We start from the raw sequence: 21,805 nt of genomic DNA on the forward strand, positions 1-21,805 counted from the left end.
CCCTCTTCATGGCATCCTATAGCAACTAGAACTTGGAGACCAAGTCAAATGTTGGTACTCTGGCCATTGCTACTGTGGGGAGCGATAAATCCTTTGTCTCTGACTTGAGAGTGTTGTGTCCTCTGTCAGCATCCATAAACTGTGATAGGCTGACTTGTAACCTTGCATGTGAAATCTCAGACTCTTTACAGTTCTTGACAATCGGCAAAAAGGAAACTTGTAAACAGCCTTGGACAGAGAAAGGTGCAGTTTATTTAAGGAACTACCTGAAGCAATAGCACAAGGATGTAAGTGGGGAACAATAATAATCTCCAAAGGATTTTAAAAATAATGTATCAGAAAGGCTTTGTGATAAAACATGTGTGTGCACACATGTGTGTGAATACAGATATGGAACAATTTCCTGTGTACACACAAAGAAAAAGAGAGCAAAGAAAATATATTGCTTGAAACATGAAAAACTAATAAATATACATGGCTGTGAACAGCTTTCTAAAGACAGGTACACTATGCTGAACATGATTTATATGTTTGCTCCTGGCTTGAAAATGAGCATTGGTACTAGATTCACAAAAGCTGTTAAATTCTTCTGAGGTGCAATGCTGCAGGAAATTGTTCCATATCTATGTTCTCAGGAAGCCAATTGGCTGGTTTGTAACTCTATGCAACTTTTATATTTGGTAAATTGAGTGAAGAAAGAAAGATTAATTTACTGTGAGGCATAATTCACAGTTAATAAATTGTAATAAGCATCAGTAAGTAAAGAGATGGTGGCTGCATGGGGATACAGCAAAGATCCATTTTCCCCCCTCAAATGTACTTAATTAACAGAGTTCATCCTCTGGGGGCAGGAAATAATGAGATCATAACAGTCTTTGCCTCTAGATGTTGCTAAGTCTGTTTAAAAGCAACAAATTAGTAACAGATCCCCACACATAGTTATATATAAAAGATCTTGTTGTAGATAGAGTTTAATTTAGAATTAAGTAAAATTACTTATGTAAACTTCAAAAGTACATTTTTATAGTACCATATACTTTTGAGTCCACAGGTTACACACACACATGCACACATGCATACAATCCGCCACTGTATTATATTTATCACCTGACAATAAACTTTGTTTCATATATACAATCATGCACTGAATAATGATGTTTCAGCCAAAGACAAACTGCATATGCAATGGTGGTTCCATATTATAATGGAGCTGAAAAATTCATAAATTGCCTAGTGAAGTGGAAGGCATTGTAACACTAGAAAAATGCATTACTTATGTGTTTGTGATGCTCATGTTAACAAAGCTACAGCACTACCAGTCATAAAAATATAGCAATACTTTATGTATGTTACATAATTCTTGATAACAAATGGCTGTTACTGGAATATGTATTTATCATGCTATACTAATTATTATTTTAGAGTGTACTCCTTCCATTTATAAAAACAAATACTGTGGAACCTTATGCTCTGTTCTACTGGCAGCAGCTTCATATATCTCGTGCTTACTTTACTATTCTTTGATTGCATTAAGAAGTCACATCCAGTGATACACTTATAACATCTAGGGTTGCATAAGTAAACAGTGTGATGTTCACACAACAGTGAAACTGCCTCACAACGCATTTCTCAGAATGTGACTCTGTCATTAACTGACATATGAGTATACACAATGATCGTTTGTGTACTAAGAATAACAGATAAATAAGTGCAAAAACATTTCCGTAAGTGTATTTTTTAGAAAAGATAAGTAAGCCAACATATGAATTTTCAATTCATGCCAGGCACAAATTCACGCAGAGTTCTTCAAATTTCATGAGGTAGGAGTTTCTATCAAACCTGTCTTAAAGATAAGATGATGAATTCAAATGAATTAAGTAACTCATTTATGTCTCACAGCTTGTACAGATCTAAGATCTGAGCACAAGTTTGTCCAAGTCCAAAGAGTCCTCATTTTTTCTCTTTCCAGCTATTCGTTATGCAGAAAGAAAGACAGGTTATAGGAAGGTAAGGTTACTCATGAGCCCGCATCCATCTTTGTTTTTCCAAAGGGGTCATGTTTTTCTTCAATAAAATCAGTTCAGTTAATCTTTTTCCCTAGAGCACAATAATCCATATCTTTAGTCACTTAGATCTTCAAATGCTGCCAAGGAAATGACAGGTTGTTCATCAAAATTTCTTTAAATAATTATCTCACAAGACATTTATTGAGGGAGCCTATCTTTATTACTCTGATAGGGACAATGGAGGACATAAAAGTTGAATGCCACATAATCTTACCATGAGGTTCCCATAACCTGATGGGAAAACATACATGTGATGTGTATAATAGATCCAGAGCTTAAAATGAGAATTTTTTGAATTTAGGAATAGAATATTCTCTAAAAATAAAGAGATAAAGAATTTGTTCAGATTCCCCAGTCATTTCTGTGAGATCTAAATTTATCTGAGCCATGATCTGAGCTTAAAGATTAAGTCCCCATTGGTCCTTCCTTATTCTCTCTCTACTATCTTTTTTTTTTGTGGTACCGGGGATCAAACTCGGGTCCTTGCACTTGCGCAGCAGGTGGCGAAACCACTGAGCTAAATCCCCGGCCCTCTCTCTACTATCTTTTTCTAGTTGATTTCATCTAGTTCCAGGACTTTAAATGCTGTTAGTATGCTAATGAGTTACCAATATATATTTTTCAGTCGCACTTCTCCTCTAATTCAAGACTTGAATACCCAACTGCTTGTACAGCTTTATCTGGGCATCTGAAAAATATCATAAACCTGTCAAGTATAAAAAGAATTCTTGACCCCCTTAATACTCACACCCTAAGCTAGAACTGTTTTAAATACTTGACATGTAATTAATTATTAAACTTTAAGGTACACTTATGGGATAGGTCCTGTTAGGATTGTGATTTTACACAAAAGGAAACTGAGGTAAAGAGGTTAAGAAATTTGACTCAACAAGTAAGAGATGAAGACAGGACAGGATGAAGATGGGATACAAACTTGGCCTGTGTGCAGGACATGACTCACAACCACTGGAGTATCCTGCTTCTCTCAGGGTTCCCTGGCTCAGGGGACAGGCTGATCTCAGGCCAAACTCTTAAGAATCACCCGCAATTCCACTCTTTCTCAATGTTCCCCACCTACCATCTATTAGCAAGTTCCTTTAGCTATTTCTTCACTATATCTCAAACTATATCTGTTACTGTCTCACTATCTGTCTTATCAACATTTACCACTCACTGGGTTTACAGCAGTGGCACTTGATTGGATTCTCACCCTCCCTCATTTTCTGTAGTCAGTAAGGAAGCAAACAGAATTATTTAAAAATCGAAATGAGATCTTCTCATTACCTTTCCAAGGAACTCCAACGACTGCCCCTTGAAATTAGAAGAAAATTCAAGTTCCTCCCCATGGCAACTGGACCCCCTGTAATCTGGTCTCCACTTGCCTTTCTCCACCAGTCTCATCCCAGACTCTCGCAGCCATAGCTCCACTCACATCAACTTTCCTTTTCTCTCCGACCAGTCCAACCTTGCTCCATAGGAGGGCCTCCTTTCTTTATGTAGAACTCTTTTACCCTGAATATTTGCATTTATGGTAGGCTCTTTTTTTTTCAGGTTTCAGTTCACATGTTAAATTGGAGAGGATTTCCATATCCAGCTTCTCCACATCACCATTCTTCTTGTGTCCCAGCACATCCACCCCCCTTTATTTCACTGGCTCACTTTATTTTCTTCATAGCCCCCTTATCCTTAAGATTATTTTATCTGTTCATTTGATATGTTTACTGTCTATGCCCCCTCATTAGAAGAAAGATGTATGGGGGCCGGGGATTTAGCTCAGTGGTTCCAGCGCCTGCCTTGCAAGCAGAAGGTCCTGAGTTCGATCCCCGGTACCAAAAACAAACAAACAAACAAACAAACAAAAAAAGAAGAAAGATGTATGTAGGCAATGAGCTTATCACTTTTGGCTACCACAGTATCACTAGCTCCTGAGGCATGCCTGGTACATACTGGACTCCTATTAATACTTTTGGGATAAATGACCAAAGAGGGTCTCAGTTTCTTTTACATGATTTTATAGCTCTAAGATATTCAGGAGAATTCATTTTATCTTCTTAGAACTCTTTCCAAAGTGCTGTTTAAAAACTCTTTCCTAGCACAAGATGTGTTCATAATAAAAATAACTTGGATTTATTGAAGACATATCGGTATTACACATTTGACACAGACTGTCATTCCCACGGGTGACACACATGCTGTGAAGTAGGTATTGTTCTTGCCTTGAAGATCTGGAAACTGATGGTAAGAGAAGGAAACCTGTCCAGGTTATTCAGCTAAAAAGGGAAGCCCTGACTCCCTGACTTGGACCCACACTGATCTGTCTGAACTGTAGTTCCCAACCTCCTATTCGGTAGGAATATTATGTTCAGCTATGTAACTCACAAGGAAAAGTAAACAATGAGAAAGACGAAGTGATAAAGAGCTCTTCAGTGTCTATGAAAGGCAAGAGGAGAATCAGTGCAGTTTGCAAAATTGGGAGTAGAACATAATGATGACAGGTTTGGTAAGAACAAGGGCTGGAAAAATTGTTTCAGATTAAAAATATGCTTATGGACGAGATTAAAATAACAGGTGGTAGACAGTAACTATGCAAATATCCTTAAAATATTTCAAATACGTTAATATGATAGGTGGGTAATGGAGTTGGAAACAGAGTGTTTTAGAATTGTATGCCTCAATTTGAAGAGGCTGAAGTCAAGGAGGTCAATCCTGCCTTCTTACAAAAAGCTCTTCCTTAGAGCTGCCAGGTAAAGCACATCATTTGGAAGGATGAGGGGAATCCTGGTTCTTAGAAAAGTGTGCTTGTTTGTCCTATTTCACTTATAATGACTCTGTTCAAGTCTGTTGGTGCTTTGGTAATGTTTTAAAGAATATCACAGAGTTAAAACCTGTTGAGCTATGAGAAATGTTTATATCCAATGTTGTAATCTAAGAAAAAGAAAGAGACCCAGAGATGATGATGGACAATTTGTAAAGTTCACAGGCATTCACACAAGAGGCATGCGAAGGACAGGTACAGTTATTCTCATGCCAGGGGTGCGCTGCTTGTCAGTGAGCCGTCAGTGCAGGAGCAGAGTGAATGCCAGGTACTGAGACTTGGTATCCTCTGGAAGAGGCTACTTAGGCTTCTCCTTCTAAGATATTAATGATGTTTTTTCTTAAATTATTTTATTGGTACATTTTAGGTATACGATACGTTTACATTTACCATTGGGTACTCGTACCTGTACATGATGTATCTTGGTTCTTATTTTTTCCCCATTCCCTGTGAGCCCTTCACCCCCTCCACCCTTCCCTATTTAACATAGACTTTGTTTCCATTTTTTTCTTTTCTCACCTCACCCCAGAAAGAATGGCTAGCATCAAGAAATCAACCAATAACAAATGTTGGCAGGGGTGTGGGGAGAAAGGAACCTTTCTCAATTGTTGGTGGGAATGGGGACTGGGGTAACCACTGTGGAAATCAGTATGGAGATACCTCAAAGAACTAGGACTAGAGGTCCCAGTTGACCCAGCTATCACCCTGCTGGGGATCTTCCCCAAAGAATTAAAAGAATCATACCACAGCGATATATGTGTATAGCGACACAGTTTGTAAAGCTAAAGATTGGAAACAGCCCAAGTGCCCATCAACTGGAAACTGGATAAAGAAGATTTTTTTTTTTTTATAAAATGGAGTATTATTCAGGCATAAAGAATGAGAAACTAGAGACATTTATAGCTAATGGATGCATACTGAGGCCATCCTCTTAAGTGAAATAAATAGGACACACGTGTAAATACCAAATAGTTTCTCTAGTGTGAGAAATTAATGAGGTTTTTTTAACTTATGAGAATTTTCTTTAAGTTTTCTTGGACTATAGATACAAGAAGGTTATAGGCCAACTAAGAGATATACTGTTCAACTTAGTAATGTAAAATAAGAGGAAAAATAACTGGAAAACCTGTAAGTGCAAGGAAGCCAAAACCTCCCTTTGGTTGCACTGAGTGGAAATAATCTCTGGCATATTAAAGTAGGAGGAAAAGGGGAAGCAGAAACTTTTCATGCCTTTTTCTTCGTGAAGAGATAGTGTATATCTATCTATCTATCTATCTATCTATCTATCTATCTGTGTGTATATATATACATATATATACATATATATCAATAAGAAAAATAAACAAAGGAGAATTTTCAAAGAAAAATACAAATGGACAATCAACATGTGACCACAGCAACCCTCTCTCGCAATTAAATAAAAAAGGAAATGAAGTAAAACATTTTACCTAGCAGAGTTTCAAACAATAAATACTAACTTAGAGTGCAGCAGGACTGAGAGAAAAAAATTTTTTTTTGCATTTTCTTTACAGTTTTCTATGTTGACTAATTATTTTCATTATAAAGTTAAGGCTTTATGCATTTGAAACATTTTAATTTTGAACATTTGGACAAACAAACACAAACTGCTTCTTAGATATATGTTTGAATCTTCATTTAGGGTTTCTTAGAATAAAATTTCCTTCCTTCATTTAAAAATAGCACCCCATGCTAACATTTAAAAAAAAAAAAAAACCATCCAGTGAGGAACCTCTAACTCTCTGTAATTCATCTCAATTTGAATTTGTAATTTCTTTGTTTTTTTATTATAAGCACACTCAACTAGACCTGTAATGGATTCACTCTCATCCTTCCACCTAAACAGAAATAAACACTTCAAGAAAAAACAATTCCAATTTCTCTATTCTGTTTCTTAAACCTCTCCTCATAACACTCTCTTACATAACACTCTGGAGTCTCCCTCTTTTCATTGATCTGATTTATAGATTTCTGAAAGATCACAGAAGCAATGTGCTTTTCATTACTTTGTCAAAATAATCCAATGTACTTTTACTAGGCAATATTAACACATCTGTTTATTGGAATCATTTCATGTCCTTTGTTTCTTGTCTCTGTAAAATCTACCCTATCCATCCCCCACAGGTAGTTTTACATGTATATATATTTGGCAAAATATTGTCACATTTTTCAAATAAGTAAAAATAAGTCTTCCAGCATCAATTTGGTATCAGTTACAAAACTATTAATTCTGTTGTGATCTCCTGTCATTATGTATTTGCCTATATATGTATGAACTTGAGTATTTTTATACAACACAATTTCAACAAACTTTCTACAGAGAAAGACAAGGGGACCCACATCTTCATATTTTGCAATAATATCATATGTAGTCTATTTAAACTGTTGTTTCCCCCAATTTCCATTTTTTATCATCTGCATTAGAACCATTTAGATAAGCTGGACTCTCCCTCGATGAACTAAGTCAAAATGTGTAAGTGTGTGACCAGTAAATCTTCCAGCCAGGATTTTAAGAGATTTCTCTTGTCTTTTGTGTGGTTTGGAACTTCATGAAAATAGTCTCATACTTATGTGATTAAATACTTCTGAACATTTCTGACTGTAAGAACATTTAAGATGAAACCAATAGCAAATTCCTGGAATATTTCTTTAAAAATAATACCATAGCACCTTGCTATCCATTCATTTACAATTAGCTGATTCATCACTGGTGACTTTAACACTTGTCTGTGTTTTAGGTTCATAAACAGTAAGAGTAACGTTATGAACGGCTGAGTATGTCATACGGGAATGACTTGAAGAGTTAGTTTAAATTCACTAATTTTAAATTCAGTGATTTCGCTCCTGAGAGGCATTCAGTTTTAATAGGGAACAAGCCTGAAATGTGTTGACGGTTTGAAAACAAAGATGTGCAGTGAATTACCCTCTGAAGCTCTCCTTGCTGAGAATGCTGCATTGACATTGTGCCAATTTCTAAGTAAAGAACATTGAACACAGGGCCTGCCAGGCCTCAACTGAGATCCTGAACTACCCTGAAGGGTTGATGAATAGTTTCCTGTCACTGCACCCGTCAGAGACAGATCTCATATAGGGAAATAGAGCTTTCTGAAGTGGAATGAGCAGATGAGACTTCTTCAGGAATGGCAATGGAGTGTGGAGTGCTAATTAGTTCTTGTGAAGCTACAAGTGACAATTTCATTGGAGATTCAGTTCTAGTGAGAATGAAAAATATATTTTTTCTTTTTCTACTGTTCATTTGCCCTTCAATCAGAGCAATGACAAAGAAAGAACAAATATTAGGAAAGTCTTTTTCTCTTCTCTTTTTACTCCATTTTAATGCATCTTACATTTCTAGAGCAGATTAGCAAATTATGTAAAAATCCTTTGAATATTAACATAAACTATTTCATGAAAACAATTAAAGTTAAAATGAATTTTCATTATAATGCCTTCTTTCTCCTGAAAATATTGTCAAATAACTTTTGTCAAAAGTTATACAAAATTTCCTAAACAAATTTTTGGGTATATTAGAAATCCAAATCTGGCAGGATATTAATATTAGCTACCCTGATGATAGCAACTCTAACTTTTGAACATTTTGTTATTAAACCACTCAATTCATTTATTCAATGATGTCAAGTAAGTTATTTTTCTTTGCAAACTCAAATACATTGCTTTTTAGGATTCCTAAAGAAGGAATGGCTAGGTTATGTTTTATTCTGTCACTATATAATTATTTAATCCAACATTAAGGTATAGTGAAAAATTTTATTATTATTGTTATTATTATTATTATCGATAGATCACTGTTTAGTGTCTTAATCAGCTGGCTTAATTTCTACATGCAACACTTTTTCAGTTTTTGGAAAATTGATTCTACTTAGTATATATAGTTCAAAGAAATAGTGAAAGGTAATTATATAAGAATAATGATATAAATATGGAGGATAAGAAAAAAAGTGCTACTGTGGTAATCCAGAACCAGAGAATGAAAACAGCAGGGACAAAGGGAAAAGAGATGAACAGAATTGGAACTTCTAGCATGATTACAGGAAAAGTATGACCTGTACACAGGATAATGTCCCTCCCAACTCCTCAGCCAGGATAGCCATATCCAAATCCTTGGAACTGGTGGGTGGTATGCTCCTTACCTGATAAAAGAGATTTTACAGGTGTGATTAAGTTAAGGACCTTAATATAGGAGATTATCCCAAATTACCAAGGCACTCAATCTTATCACATAGGTCTTTTAAAAGCACAGAACCTCTCTCCATTCTAGTAAGAGAAGGAAAATGATGTGGCTATGAAAGAAGTCACAGGGAGATGTAACATTGTGCCTGAGAAGATGAAGGAAGGGCTCTTGAGCCAAGGAATGTGACGAGACCCTACCATGGGTGTGTGTGTGTCCAACCCATGGCCTGCAGCCCATATGCGGTCCTTAGACTCGTAGTAGTATTGCAATATGGTCCCACAAGATTATAAACTGTTCATGTGTGGTGCTCCAGCACAGACTGCCTAGGCAACAATCCAAGCTGTGTAAGGGAGAGCAAAGTGCAGTGCTGCCTCCTGCATCAGCAACACAATTAGTCCAATCAAAACAGATGTTACATGTGTTTCTGTGTGACTTGGTGAATATAATGCAGCAATTACTGATAGTATTTCAGCTTGCCTATGTATGTGGACGAATCCATTTTCAGTTGATGCACTGCATCACATGCAAATCTCCCAACGGAATGTATAGAATTTCAATCAGATACTCAACTCAAAGAAAAATTTGATCATGTCTTTTTACGAGACTTTACTATAAAACCTATCATCATAGAGAGAAACATCCCTTGCTTCATAATCATACACTATTCATGTCATCATTTTTTGGCAATATGTACAGAGGTGAACAACTGTTTTTAAGGATGAAGCACATGAATAGTAAAATTAGATAAAAAATTTCTAATGAGCACCTTAAGAAGCAAGAATTACAACCACTTCTATTGAGCCAGACATTGATGCATCAGTTTCATAAAAACAAGGTCAAATATTCCACAAGTTATATGTTCTTGTTGCCCTGTTTATCAAATGTCATAACAAAAGTATAGAAAATAAAGGAAATTTTGTTTCTGATATATATTAAACATACTACATATTTCATATATGGCCCAAGATAATTCCTCTTCACTCACTGTGGCCCAGGCAAGCCAAAGGCTCAGTACCCATGCGCTAGAAGAAAATGCGGGGCAATGCGTTCTCATCTGCAACCTCCAGAAAGGGACACAGCCCTGATACCTTAAACTTGTCCTAATGAAACCCATGGTGGACCTCTGACTTCTACAACTATAAAACGGTAAATTTTATGATTTAGTTTATAATAACACATGATTTAAGATCTATTTTGTATTTTAGTTTATAGTTTCATTATACATGATAGCCTATAGAAGTTAATGAGTCCTTTAAATATTAATTCACTTGTCCTAAATATTAAACCATAGTACTTCTGTTTTTTTAATTTATTCTATTTTATTTGCATGCTTTTGAAAATGTTATAAGTGCCTGTACAAAATACCTTAAAAACAACATGTAGATTTTAAAATCTGAGTACACGAACATAGAAAAAGTTAAAGTATTTGAATTATGGGCAACTTCTCTTTTGTAATTGGCCTAGTACATAGCATTTAGTCACTGTACCACCTCACTTTGTCCAAAACAGCCAAACCTATAACAGTTACCAAGGTTTCAGGAAAAGTGCCTAGAGAGGATTTGTATCTAGGAAGTTTAACATAATTCAAATATTAAAGTATACTTTACCTTGGTCAAATAATTGTACTTATTTGAGTCCAAAGCATTTCAGGAAATGAAGGATACTAATTTTTCCCCAAATTTTAAGTAAAGTTAAGGTAAAACTTCAGATGTGACCCATATATGTATACACGCACACACATATATGAGACAATTTGTTGTGACATAGGATTTGATGGAAAGGAATTGGTGTGGACACCATAATACCATATTATGTCTACAACTATGAGGCAGTATGAAATGGAAAAGCTCAAATTCTGGAGCCAGGCACACCTGCATTTTATATCCTGGTAGTAAAACTCTCTCATTTTAAGATCAAGTTAGTTATAGTCTATGAACCTCAGTTTCCTTATATAAAGGGTTGTTCCTTACAATCTTTGTTTTATAGGATTTCTGTGAGAATTAAATGATGAAAATAAAACACTAAATACATGTACTCAATAAATGTTATCTATTTTGGAACTAGCTAATTACATCATTTATGAATATAACAATATAAACCATTAGCACAGAAATAAAAATGCAGATCTTTTTATATTTTATTTTCTAGAAGCACATAATATTAAGAGAAATATTCTTTTAACCCAAAAAAGTACATAATCTAATAACCTGTAAAATTAAGATTTTCTCCTTTGTTTTGAATACCTTTTATCAAAAATGTCTTTCATTATCTATTAGTGTATCTTTGAAATTCTTAGCACAGACCTTTGATAGAGTAAATATGTATAATTTTCTGAACTGAATTGAGTATCCTTACATCCTAAATCCTTGTTCTGAATTTTCTTCCTGTATTCTTCTAGTCCAGTATATGGAACCTGTAATTGCCTAGTGGAGCTTTGGTGCATCTATGACAGCTCTTGTCTTTATGATATGCGGGCAGGATTCAGTGAACTAAATCTTTAAAGTAATGAGTCACCACATAATCTTCTTATACATTTATGTGTTCAGTCAGTACTTCATTTTGCCTTCTTTAAATGAGTTAGAACTCATTCTTTTAGAATGTCACTGCATAACAAATTGCTCCTTAATGTTAGTAGTAATGATACATTCTATCTCACAGTGTAACAACAAATCTAATAAAACGTATAAGTGTAAGTAAAGAATGTACATGAATTACTTTTTTCCTTTGGTAAACTCTTTTCTTATTTCCCTATGTTAAATTATAGTGTTTTCCTAAAAATTACCTCCATAAGAAAGCTGTACAGTTGCTAGAACACTATGGCTATTTGAATGTGGTGATATATTGTGTGATTTATTTTCCTGTATATTGTGATCACGTTATACCAAATTTAGAAGTAAATATTTCACCAGAGAGAGAGAGAGAGAGAGAGAGAGAGAGAGAGAGAGAGAGAGGGAGGGAGTTGAGAAAGAACCAAACATTTTATACATGTTCATCAGGACAATCATAAACTGAATTAAATAAATTTAATTTAATTAAGTTAAATTGTTTTACTTGTTGGTAATTATAAAACAATCAGAAACTAGTGGAATTGGACACACTGTATTACCATAAAAGTTTAGGTGACTTTCAGGGAGTTCAAGTCCTCCCAGAATGAGGAGCAGTAATTATACATGAGGGAACTATTAACTAAATACTTTAACTCAACAAAGCTGTCATTTAAGGATGAGGATAAGTAAAGATATTCCATAAACTCTGATAGTTTACTATGACTAGATTTTCATTAAATGAACTTCTAAAGGATGTATTTTAGGAAGAATGAGGTTCACTCATTCAACAAAAATACGTGGAGACAAGTCCAATTCTGCATGCTAGGAGACACTTCAGTGAACAAAAGGTGAGAAAATATTGCCCTGTCAAGGCTTACATTTTCATAAATCACCTACCAAAGAAGGAGAGTTAATAGGGAAAAGGGACAGGATGTATAATCACAGAAATAAAAGGACAGTGTAAAAGATTGCAAGAACTTTGGCTTTTAGTGTGGGTGAAACAGGAAGTTCCTGGATGGTTCTGTGCAGAAGAGCTAAATGGTCTAAGTTATACTAATTTTACATTCTAGCTGCTCTGTGAAAACAGGGATGAGGGTAGAAACGGGGAGTCCTATCAGACAAGAAAGAATGAATGATTAGGAAGGAAAACAGGGCACCTGGTTAACCTACTATTAAAACTCTGGTGGTAGTAAGAAAACAATAACATCTAATATCTAGGTTTAAACAAAAACAGCATAGTTAACACCTGGAAGGAACAAGAGTGGTTCATCAGCCAGAGGAAAGTGGGCATGGCCGGAAATAAGTACTTCGTACAATCTGACTGTTGCTTGAACATGCTGAATAACATGAGCATTTATTTAGCATATTTGTTTAAGTTAGGGAAGCACAGAAATAAATATATACATTTCAAACCAGTAGTGGATAGAAAAAAGAAACTGAAAATTCAAATGAACATAATAAAGGAGAAGAAAGAATAAAAAAAGAAACAGAACAAGAGAGATGAATATAAGGTACACAATATTGAAATAATTCCATATATATATTGACAGTCCTATTAACTGTAAGTTTGTCAGTTAAAGGACGAAAATTTGATATAGTAGATAAAAGAGCAAAATTTATCTCAAAGCTATGTTCAAAATTAATCTATAGTACAAAGACAGAAAAGATATGCTGAAAATATATAAAAATGAGATAAGACACAATTTTCAATTTGTAACTAAAGAAAGCTGGCATACCAATATATTAAGTTACAAAAATTTAAAGGCAAAAAGCATTACTAAAATTTAAAAAGTAGTCAGGATATAATACTAAATTAAAATGTAGGTTAAACATAAAATAGCTTCAAAATACATATTACAATACTTGTCAGAATAGCAAGGAAATATTTGCAGTCCACCACTAGAGCTACAGAATTAAACACACTTCTTTTGGTAACATCAAACACCCCATTCCCTGCCCCCATCATATGAATATGTCTATTGGCTCAACCTTAAGATTTGTAAAGCGCAACTAACCAGCTTGAGCCAATAGACATATCTCGATTGGAGAACATATGTTCTTGTCAGGTACATTAGTAATGTTGTATATAGTTACAAAGTAATTCTAGCAAATTTAAAGTATTGGTATCAAACAGATACATGGTTCCACAGCATAATGCAATTAAAATGTATATCCACAAATAAAATAGAAGAAATATCAGAAATAATGGAAAACAATTACTAGAAAAATATGGTTTTAGGGCAAAAAGAAAGGTTGGTACTATGGTATAGTGTTCAAGCATTACAGAAGAGATGGATGGAGAGACACAGGAAGGAGCGAGGGATTCCCTGCAGAAAGTTCAGTAAAACCCTAAACGAACTTCCCATTCAACTTCTCATCTGTCTCAGGCACATGTTATGCTGAGTTGCACTAAGTCCAGAGGGAGAATAGGGGTACTGCTGTGGCTCAGTGGCAGAGCATATGCTTTGCTCACAAGGTAAAATCCCCAGCAGTGCAAAAAGGGAGGATGAGGAGATAGAATGGATCTCGGGTCATGAGTGAACTAATGCTTCTAACAGAGACATAGTTGTTCATACTTATCAGGTCATGCTGTGCTTTCAGGTGAAACTAAAATGTTTTAATGATTGATAGAAGTATCACTTTCTCTTTCCAGAAACCCATTCAGTAGGCTCAGTCTTAGGAACTTTGATAGGTCCAAGAGCACAAGCAACTTGAATTTTCTAACATCACAACAACAGTCCCTTAGTCCAAGGAAGCGCTTGTGAGGTGCCCTGCCCCTCCCACCCCACACACATTCTTTTTCTGGCTTTAATTGCTCCCGGTTTTTTGAAGAATAGCTTAATTGTCCAAACCAGTGGTGGCGAAGATATGAAACGTGCACAGCAGGGTGTTTGTATCACTGAAAGGTCTAAAAGGTTTGCCATTACTGAACAATCTTTTTCTTTGTCTTTTTTTAAAAGGCTATGTCCTGTAGTTTGAATTGTGCAGACTAATGAAGATACCACCTTAGGACTGTCTTTATTTTTTGTTTTTTTCCCTGGCACAAAGAGTCATATGCTTTGCACGAAGGCATGATTTCTTTTGTAATTCTAATGCTTTTTTAAATAAGCTTACATTATTCAACACATAGGTATGTAGGTGAAGTGATATTGCACTACTAATTCTAATGTCCCCATTAAATAAGGAAACACATTTCCTGTTGCAAATATAAGGAAAAGAAAACTTAAGTGGTGATTAATAGTTATATTATACAATAACATAGTAATAGTTTATATTATGCAATCTTTCTCATTTTGCATGAAACAGTCTATGATCTCCAATTTTCTCACACTCTTTTGAATAGTCCTAACACTTGAAGTATAAAAAACATAATATAGTTCATAAATAGTAATAAATAGAACTTGACCAAAATATTTCTATCAATATGCATTTTAATCACCAAAACCATTGACCTTTTTTTAGATCTCATGAAGTTTAATACTCTTTTTTTGTACTTTAGTGAAGCCACTCCTAACTAATTTTGGGACTCTGAGTTTTAGTTCTAAACCCTGAGTCCTGGCCAAACTGGGATGGTTGATCACCTTAACACCAGTGTACCCTCTGGCTACTGTCTAACTTCTCTCCTCCATATCAAAATTTTTCTCTATCTCCTCAGTTTGGCTTCTTGGTTCACTTCTAAACTCAGTGCGATTGGGCTTCTGCCTCTGTCACTCTGTACACATGGAGCTTTGTAAGAATCATCAACAATTTTCAACTTTTCCCTAAGGAGACTGCTAATACCAGTATGCACCAGTGGACCTTGCCACTGGGTCCTGCGCTGCTGATCACACCTTGCCTGACATCTTCACTCTTTAGGCTTCCATAGCAACACCGATTCCTTGTCTGACTAGTCTTTGAAACTCTTATTTGTGGACTGCCTCCTTCTGCTTGTTTTTTGAAAGATGATTTTCCTCTAGATTCTACACTTGATCATCTTATTACTCTACAGATCCTTTCCTCAGCAGATCTCACACATGCTTTTGCTGTGAGCCAATTCCTATAGGATGATGACTTTCAAATTTATACTTCATATCCACATTTCTTTCTTGTAAACTACCTACCTGTGAAATATCTGTATGCCCCATATGTAGTTTAATAATGTGGAAATGTTTTATTATGGCCTGTAGTGATTGCCTCTCTGATCCTCTTCCTTTTCATTGGTTATACTATCAGCAATTATTCACCTATGCCAAAAACTCTACTGTCATGCTTGATTATATTCTCTTTCATCTCCATTTAAACAATAACTTGTTCAATTTTAAGTCCTAAATAATTTTTAAATTGGCCCCTTTTTCCATTTTACTCTCATTTCCTAGGAACTGCTATCTTTTGTCTGAATCACTGAAAAACCTCTCAAATCATCGCCGCCTCCTCCTAGTTTGGCCTTCAGATTCTCTTCTGTGTACTTAATAGTTTCCAGTACATGAAGCACACTACAGTGTTTCCCACAGGACTTACATACAACCATGTGGATACCTTTACTATTGTATTTACTATGCTAAAAGCTATCTACCTATTTGTCTCCCCCATAAAATAGTGAATTTATTCAGAGGGGAGCTATGTTTTAATTTTGTATCCCTAAGCCTGCCTCTGTGGCCTGTGTGTGATATGGGCATATCAACTAAGGTTCGGAAAGACATTCAGCACACTTCGCTTTTCCATGACTGTTTTCTTCTGTTTCTTCTTCTAAAGGGATGGGACCCTGTGATACTATCTCTATATCCTCAAAAGGGCTTCACATATGGTTCACACTTAATAACTAGGCACAGAATGAATGAATCAATGTTTACATTTTCACACAATTGTCTGCAATGAATTAGTTTTGAGACACAATTAAATACTCAATTTAGAAGTTTCAAAACCCAAGTAATTCAAAACGTGTTTTTAAAAGCCTTTAGGTAGTTTAGAAAATATTTTTCTATGTAAATAAGATCAATTCATAAAGCATACATGCTAAATTCTTCATTAATGTGTCCAATAAGTCTTTAATATTTTTATTTCTAATAATGACTTAACCTTTGTAGCACAGAGTCATGAGCAAAACTCAGAGATTTATCTAGCATACTTAAATGCCATAACAATAGATTCTGGGCAGTTAGAAATTTGACATCATATACTGTGTATTTTTTATCACAATGATTTGAAATGGAAAAGTTGGAAGGAGAATTACATATTGTTTGTAATTTTCAAGCACACAATAAATGCTTAAGCTACCGTCTGGGCTTTAACTTAGCTATATGTTCAAAAGTAAACTGCAAAAGATTTATGGAAATTTAAATATAAATTTTTTACTAATTAACTTCTATTGAGGTAAAATAATATCAAGAATATGGGAAGATATTTTCTTCTACTTCATCTTCATACTCTCTTGAAGTAACAGTAAGTCATCCTGGCATTCTAACTCATGTGATGAACATAACTGTTACTTGCCAGATACTTAGTAGTTAGAGAACAGAGATCTAGTTTTCAACGTGTATTTTTTTGACATGTGACTTAGTTCAAACATTCTACCAGAAGGCCAAAGTTGTACAGAATAAAAATTATTTATTGAGTCTTCACATTTATGGGAAATCGTTATGTAGTGTAACAGAGATAGAACCCTATACCATTGGAATGAGAGACTAAGGTAAATGTAGATAATTTTAACTTTTCCTTTCATTAATATTAAACTAGTTGTTTATGTAACAATTAAGAATAATAATAGTAATAATAATGGATTATTTTAAAATATTTTTTTGTTTAATGGAAGAAGTTTTATACAATAAAAAATGTAATTTAAATGTAGCACAGTGGGCTTCATACTATGTATCAGAAGTGTTCACTGAAATCAAGATAAATCTTCACATTCATATGTAAATAAATATGCTTATCTAGTTACATAGCTCTCCATATTTTTCCGAGTTTCAAAAATACAAGGGAAAATAACTTGTGTATTTAACTTTCAAAAATAGGTGAATTGTTTCATAGGAGATCTGTAATTTTCAAAAATTTGTAAGAGTATTTATTTTCATTAAAATTTTTACTTTGATTTCATGTTTAAATGAATGGTTTTGTAAGGTAGAGAGTTTTTAGAAAGTAACTCAAAATGGTTTCTATTGTCTAGTTCTAAGTACATATAGGAAACCATTTCAGGACTCTTCATTTTTCTTGATTCAGAGGGAAATACACTATCTACTTAAGTGATTTAGAGTGAGAGATAGGGTGACTAATTATCCTAGTTTGTCCTAGATATTTCCTATAAAATAAAAGTCCCATATCCTAGAAAACTCCTTAGTCCCAGGACAAACCAGGAAAGTTGTCAATCCTACTGACAGACAAGCTAAATTTTGAAGTTTTCATATAACAGAGCCTTACCTTAACATCGTTGGTGTTCATCCTTGTTCTCTCCTTCCCCACAAATATATCATCAATGTCCACGAGAATATACCTGTCCAAGGACAATGTCAGTCTCTTCCCTGACAAGAAGGAGATGGCATCTACAAAGATGAGCTTATGTAGCCAAAAGTTTAAGTTGTTGCCAAAGAGAACTCTCTGAATTCCATCATGAAGCCCCAGGTCATGTATGATAGTGGCATAAAAAGCACCTTTAGAGATGGGAGGAGAAAAGTTTTCTGGGGTCTTTACTTTGGCAGATATTACTGGTTGGTAAGCTGAGTGATTAATCTGAAAAACTGTCCAGTCGGTTCCAGGTAAAGAGCCTTTTTCGAGCTTAGAAGACTTGGTCACATGAAGCAATGGAGAGTGAGGATTAATACAACAATCTTTTACTGCAAGGTTTCCATATATGGAAAAAGGGAAACCTTTTAACTGAAAGCTCTGTAGACTCTTCTCACTAGTTTTGTGGAATCCAATAACACCCACACCATATTCCAAACAGTATTTATCTAGAAGGCTTCGATTCCAAGAGTCCATATTAATATACTTTAAAATATTCTCATAAATGATGAGAATGTATTTGCCTTTAGTTTTGTCTATAAGTGCTGGGAGATCTCCTTTTCCAGGAGCAATTTCAATGTGATATTGGAATCTGCTTGATTCTAGAATCATAATTATGTCTTGACCAAGGGATGAGTACTGGCTTTCTACAAACACCAGGACTATGGGATCTGTCCTTGAGGCATCAAAGAGCTTTGTTGTCTTCACTTCCATTAGCCGATATGGTAGGTGTTGCAGGTCACTACAGTCTACTTCTAAAGCCATCTCAGAGAGTTCATTTTCCTGTTTGTAGCCACTGTACAGATAGTAAGCAGAAATAATAATGCTCACCATACAAAAAGTGGCAAGCAGAATGACAGTCCTTTGAAAGTGTCTGTGAAGCTTCATGATAAAACTCATGTTGTGTATATTTTTTCTTGACTATTCCAATAGACGCACCATAAATAGGTCAATGAAAAGATGGTGTTTCAGCTGCTTTCCCAGTCTCATTCAATAGTTTATGTCACCATTGCAGCACATTTGTATTGCTTGATCAGGACTTACAGAAAATATAGTCTGAAAATAAAATAGAATAGAATATGTTCAGTACATAAAATTAAAATGAGCAAGTTTTTATCTTGCATCGTGACTAGCATAAGTGACAAACTAGTAACACTAGTAGACAGATGTAAGTTAGATATAAGTTAGAACTGGTGTAAGTTAGAAAGATGCTCTGTCTCCCAAATCTGGATGAGGACTCCAATGAATACAGGATTTCTCTGCCTGGTACAGAAGCAGACATTGGGGTAACATGGAATTTCTTTTTATTCAGTAAGCTTTGTGTCAAGCATTGTAGATAATATACATGTAAAAACACTGAGAGGTTTCCTGAGGCATACATGCCATTTCCCACCATCCAGATATATGTCACATAATGCATATTCAAACTTTGTATGTTTAATTACATGCACTAAAACATCACAAAAGTTTGACCATAGTTTATTAAATGCCTCAATTAAAATATTAGCTTTTTTTCTTTTCTAGAAGGTTGTTAAAACAATGAATGCTATAATTCTATATTCATTTTAAACTCATTAGAGAAACAACCCTATACTAGTTGCTTTCATTTGAATAACCTTTTCAAAATACAGACATGGTCTCCAGTTGGTCATTTTATAACTGTATATTTACATAGCTGTGAATTTTTAATTTCAGAAGAGTCATGTGGGTGGGATGAATGAGAGAAACAGAACTCTTTCTGGAGTTCTTCAGCCCCGCGTATTATGGCCTGGTACCAGGCACAGTGCACCAGAGCAGTTACCCACAGATTCACTTTCTGCACCAACCTGGTTCTGCTCTTTTGGAGAGGGCTCAGTAACTACATGAAGAAATACCAGAAAAATGTTTGAAAAACTCATAATGAAAACAATTGAAATGTCACAAAACAGCTTATTGTACAATAGTTTCAAACCTCTTTCAAGTCTTACTGAGTTTTGAAAATTTAGTAACATTGAAAAATAATAAACGTATTTCTAAAGCAAAAGGTTAGGAAAGCTTATCATTTTGGCACTCTGCAAGGAAATATTATAGAATATAAATGTTTTAACAAGACTTATCATTGTCCAGAAGGCTAAAAGATACCTGTCAAGACAACAAACATGGGCGGAAAACACTGTAGTTGGTTTGCAATCATTTTAGGGTTTACAGCACCTTTACTTCTTACCTGTATCCTTTTTTTTTTTTTAAATTCTTTTATTGGTACATTGTAGGTATACAACACAATTACATTTCTCATTGGGAATTGTACCTTTACATAATGCATCTTGGTTCTTATTTTTTCCCCATTCCTAGCCCTCCCTTCATCCCCTCCACCCTTCCCTATTTACAAAGACTTTATTTCCATTTTTTTCATTTCTCAACATTTTTCCTTTCTCTTCTTTTCTTTCCCCTGCCCCTCCCACTACCCCTACCCCTTTGGACCTTTTCTTCCTATTTTGCATTATCGGTTATTCATTCTAATCATTGGTACATTTTAACTTACCTGTATCCTTTTACTCCAGTGCCTTCCAAATAAAATGATGAGATCAGAATAAATGAGCACCAAAAAAACCTAGACTTAAAATTCTGTGATATTTCCCTGTAAGATATGCAGTGAACAATATTTTGAATAATGTATTTTTATCTTTATAAATAATATATTCTGGAATATAACCACAAAACATTTAGGATATTCATCCTATAAACTTTATTTTGTAGTTTATTCAAATAGTTAGGGTATCTATGTCACTTATTTAAATATTCATAGGATAGCTAACTTTTTGTTTTAAAATGTAAATGCTCAGCACAGTGAATTTCTTTATAGCATTCTAACTTTGAAAGGTGAGACAGTGACTATAATGATAACGTGTGGGCTATGGAATAGAAATGAATGACTGTAATGGGATGAGAGAAGAGAGACCACAGCAACGGGGAGAATCTGCAAAATGCCCTGGGGTGTAGGATTTGGGCAGAACTTTGAAGGATGAGGATAATTCAAATAGACATTTGAGATATAGGAAATGCTATAGAGATAGGAATGAGCATAATATTGGGCAAGGGACATGAAAGAAAAGTAGAAGGGAAAATACTTAAAAATGAATTTGACTATATAAGAGTAACCAAGAATCTGGAGAGATTTGCTAGCACAGCACTTCATGGTTTTGAAAGCTCACAGGGAGACATCATACTTCCATGATTAGGGGAAAAACACGGTAAGAGCAAGATTTCTCCAGAATGAGAATTAATAACATCAAGGATATCATAGAGGAGTCTTAGAGAGTTTAGTTTGGCAAGCCAGTGTAGGCTCATTTCTTAAAATGGAATCATGAATGTTAATGATTACAGGAATGGGGAATATGGGAGTGGGATAAGTCTGAGGATTACCTCGACTCTCACTGAAAAGAACTTGCTGTGCAATGTGAGGTTTGTGTACATCATCACTCTCCCAGGACAAATATCATCAAGTGACCTGACATACTCCAGAATAAATCCAATAGAAAGGCTAGAATCAACTCTTCTAATCTTATGCTAAGTATGGATCTGGGAACAATTTAATAAACAAAAAAATTATCTGACAGTTTAAATTGTAACTGTAGTTATTTTGTTTTCATAAGTAATTGCAATTTCAAAGTTGTGTACATGTTTATGAGTGCAATATTCAGTAGTATAACAACGG

General features: G+C 34.8%; 1 protein-coding gene across 5 annotated transcripts in view; it reads right to left on the minus strand.

The window, feature by feature from the left end:
• The window catches only part of LOC101708542 (N-deacetylase and N-sulfotransferase 3), a 182,479-nt gene that overhangs the window by 150,061 nt on the left and 10,613 nt on the right, over positions 1 to 21,805 (minus strand). For all 5 annotated transcript variants that reach the window (XM_004870038.4, XM_087199252.1, XM_087199253.1 and 2 more), the window contains exon 2: positions 18,031 to 19,167. In XM_004870038.4, coding sequence (XP_004870095.1) covers positions 18,031 to 19,011 — 981 coding nt within the window. In that variant the 5' untranslated portion in view covers positions 19,012 to 19,167. The remainder of the gene's footprint in view (positions 1 to 18,030; positions 19,168 to 21,805) is intronic.

This window comes from Heterocephalus glaber, unplaced genomic scaffold (genome assembly GCF_053883595.1).
Source record: "Heterocephalus glaber isolate CG9 unplaced genomic scaffold, H.glaber_assembly_v1.0 deba00001690, whole genome shotgun sequence".
Taxonomy (NCBI): domain Eukaryota; kingdom Metazoa; phylum Chordata; class Mammalia; order Rodentia; family Bathyergidae; genus Heterocephalus; species Heterocephalus glaber.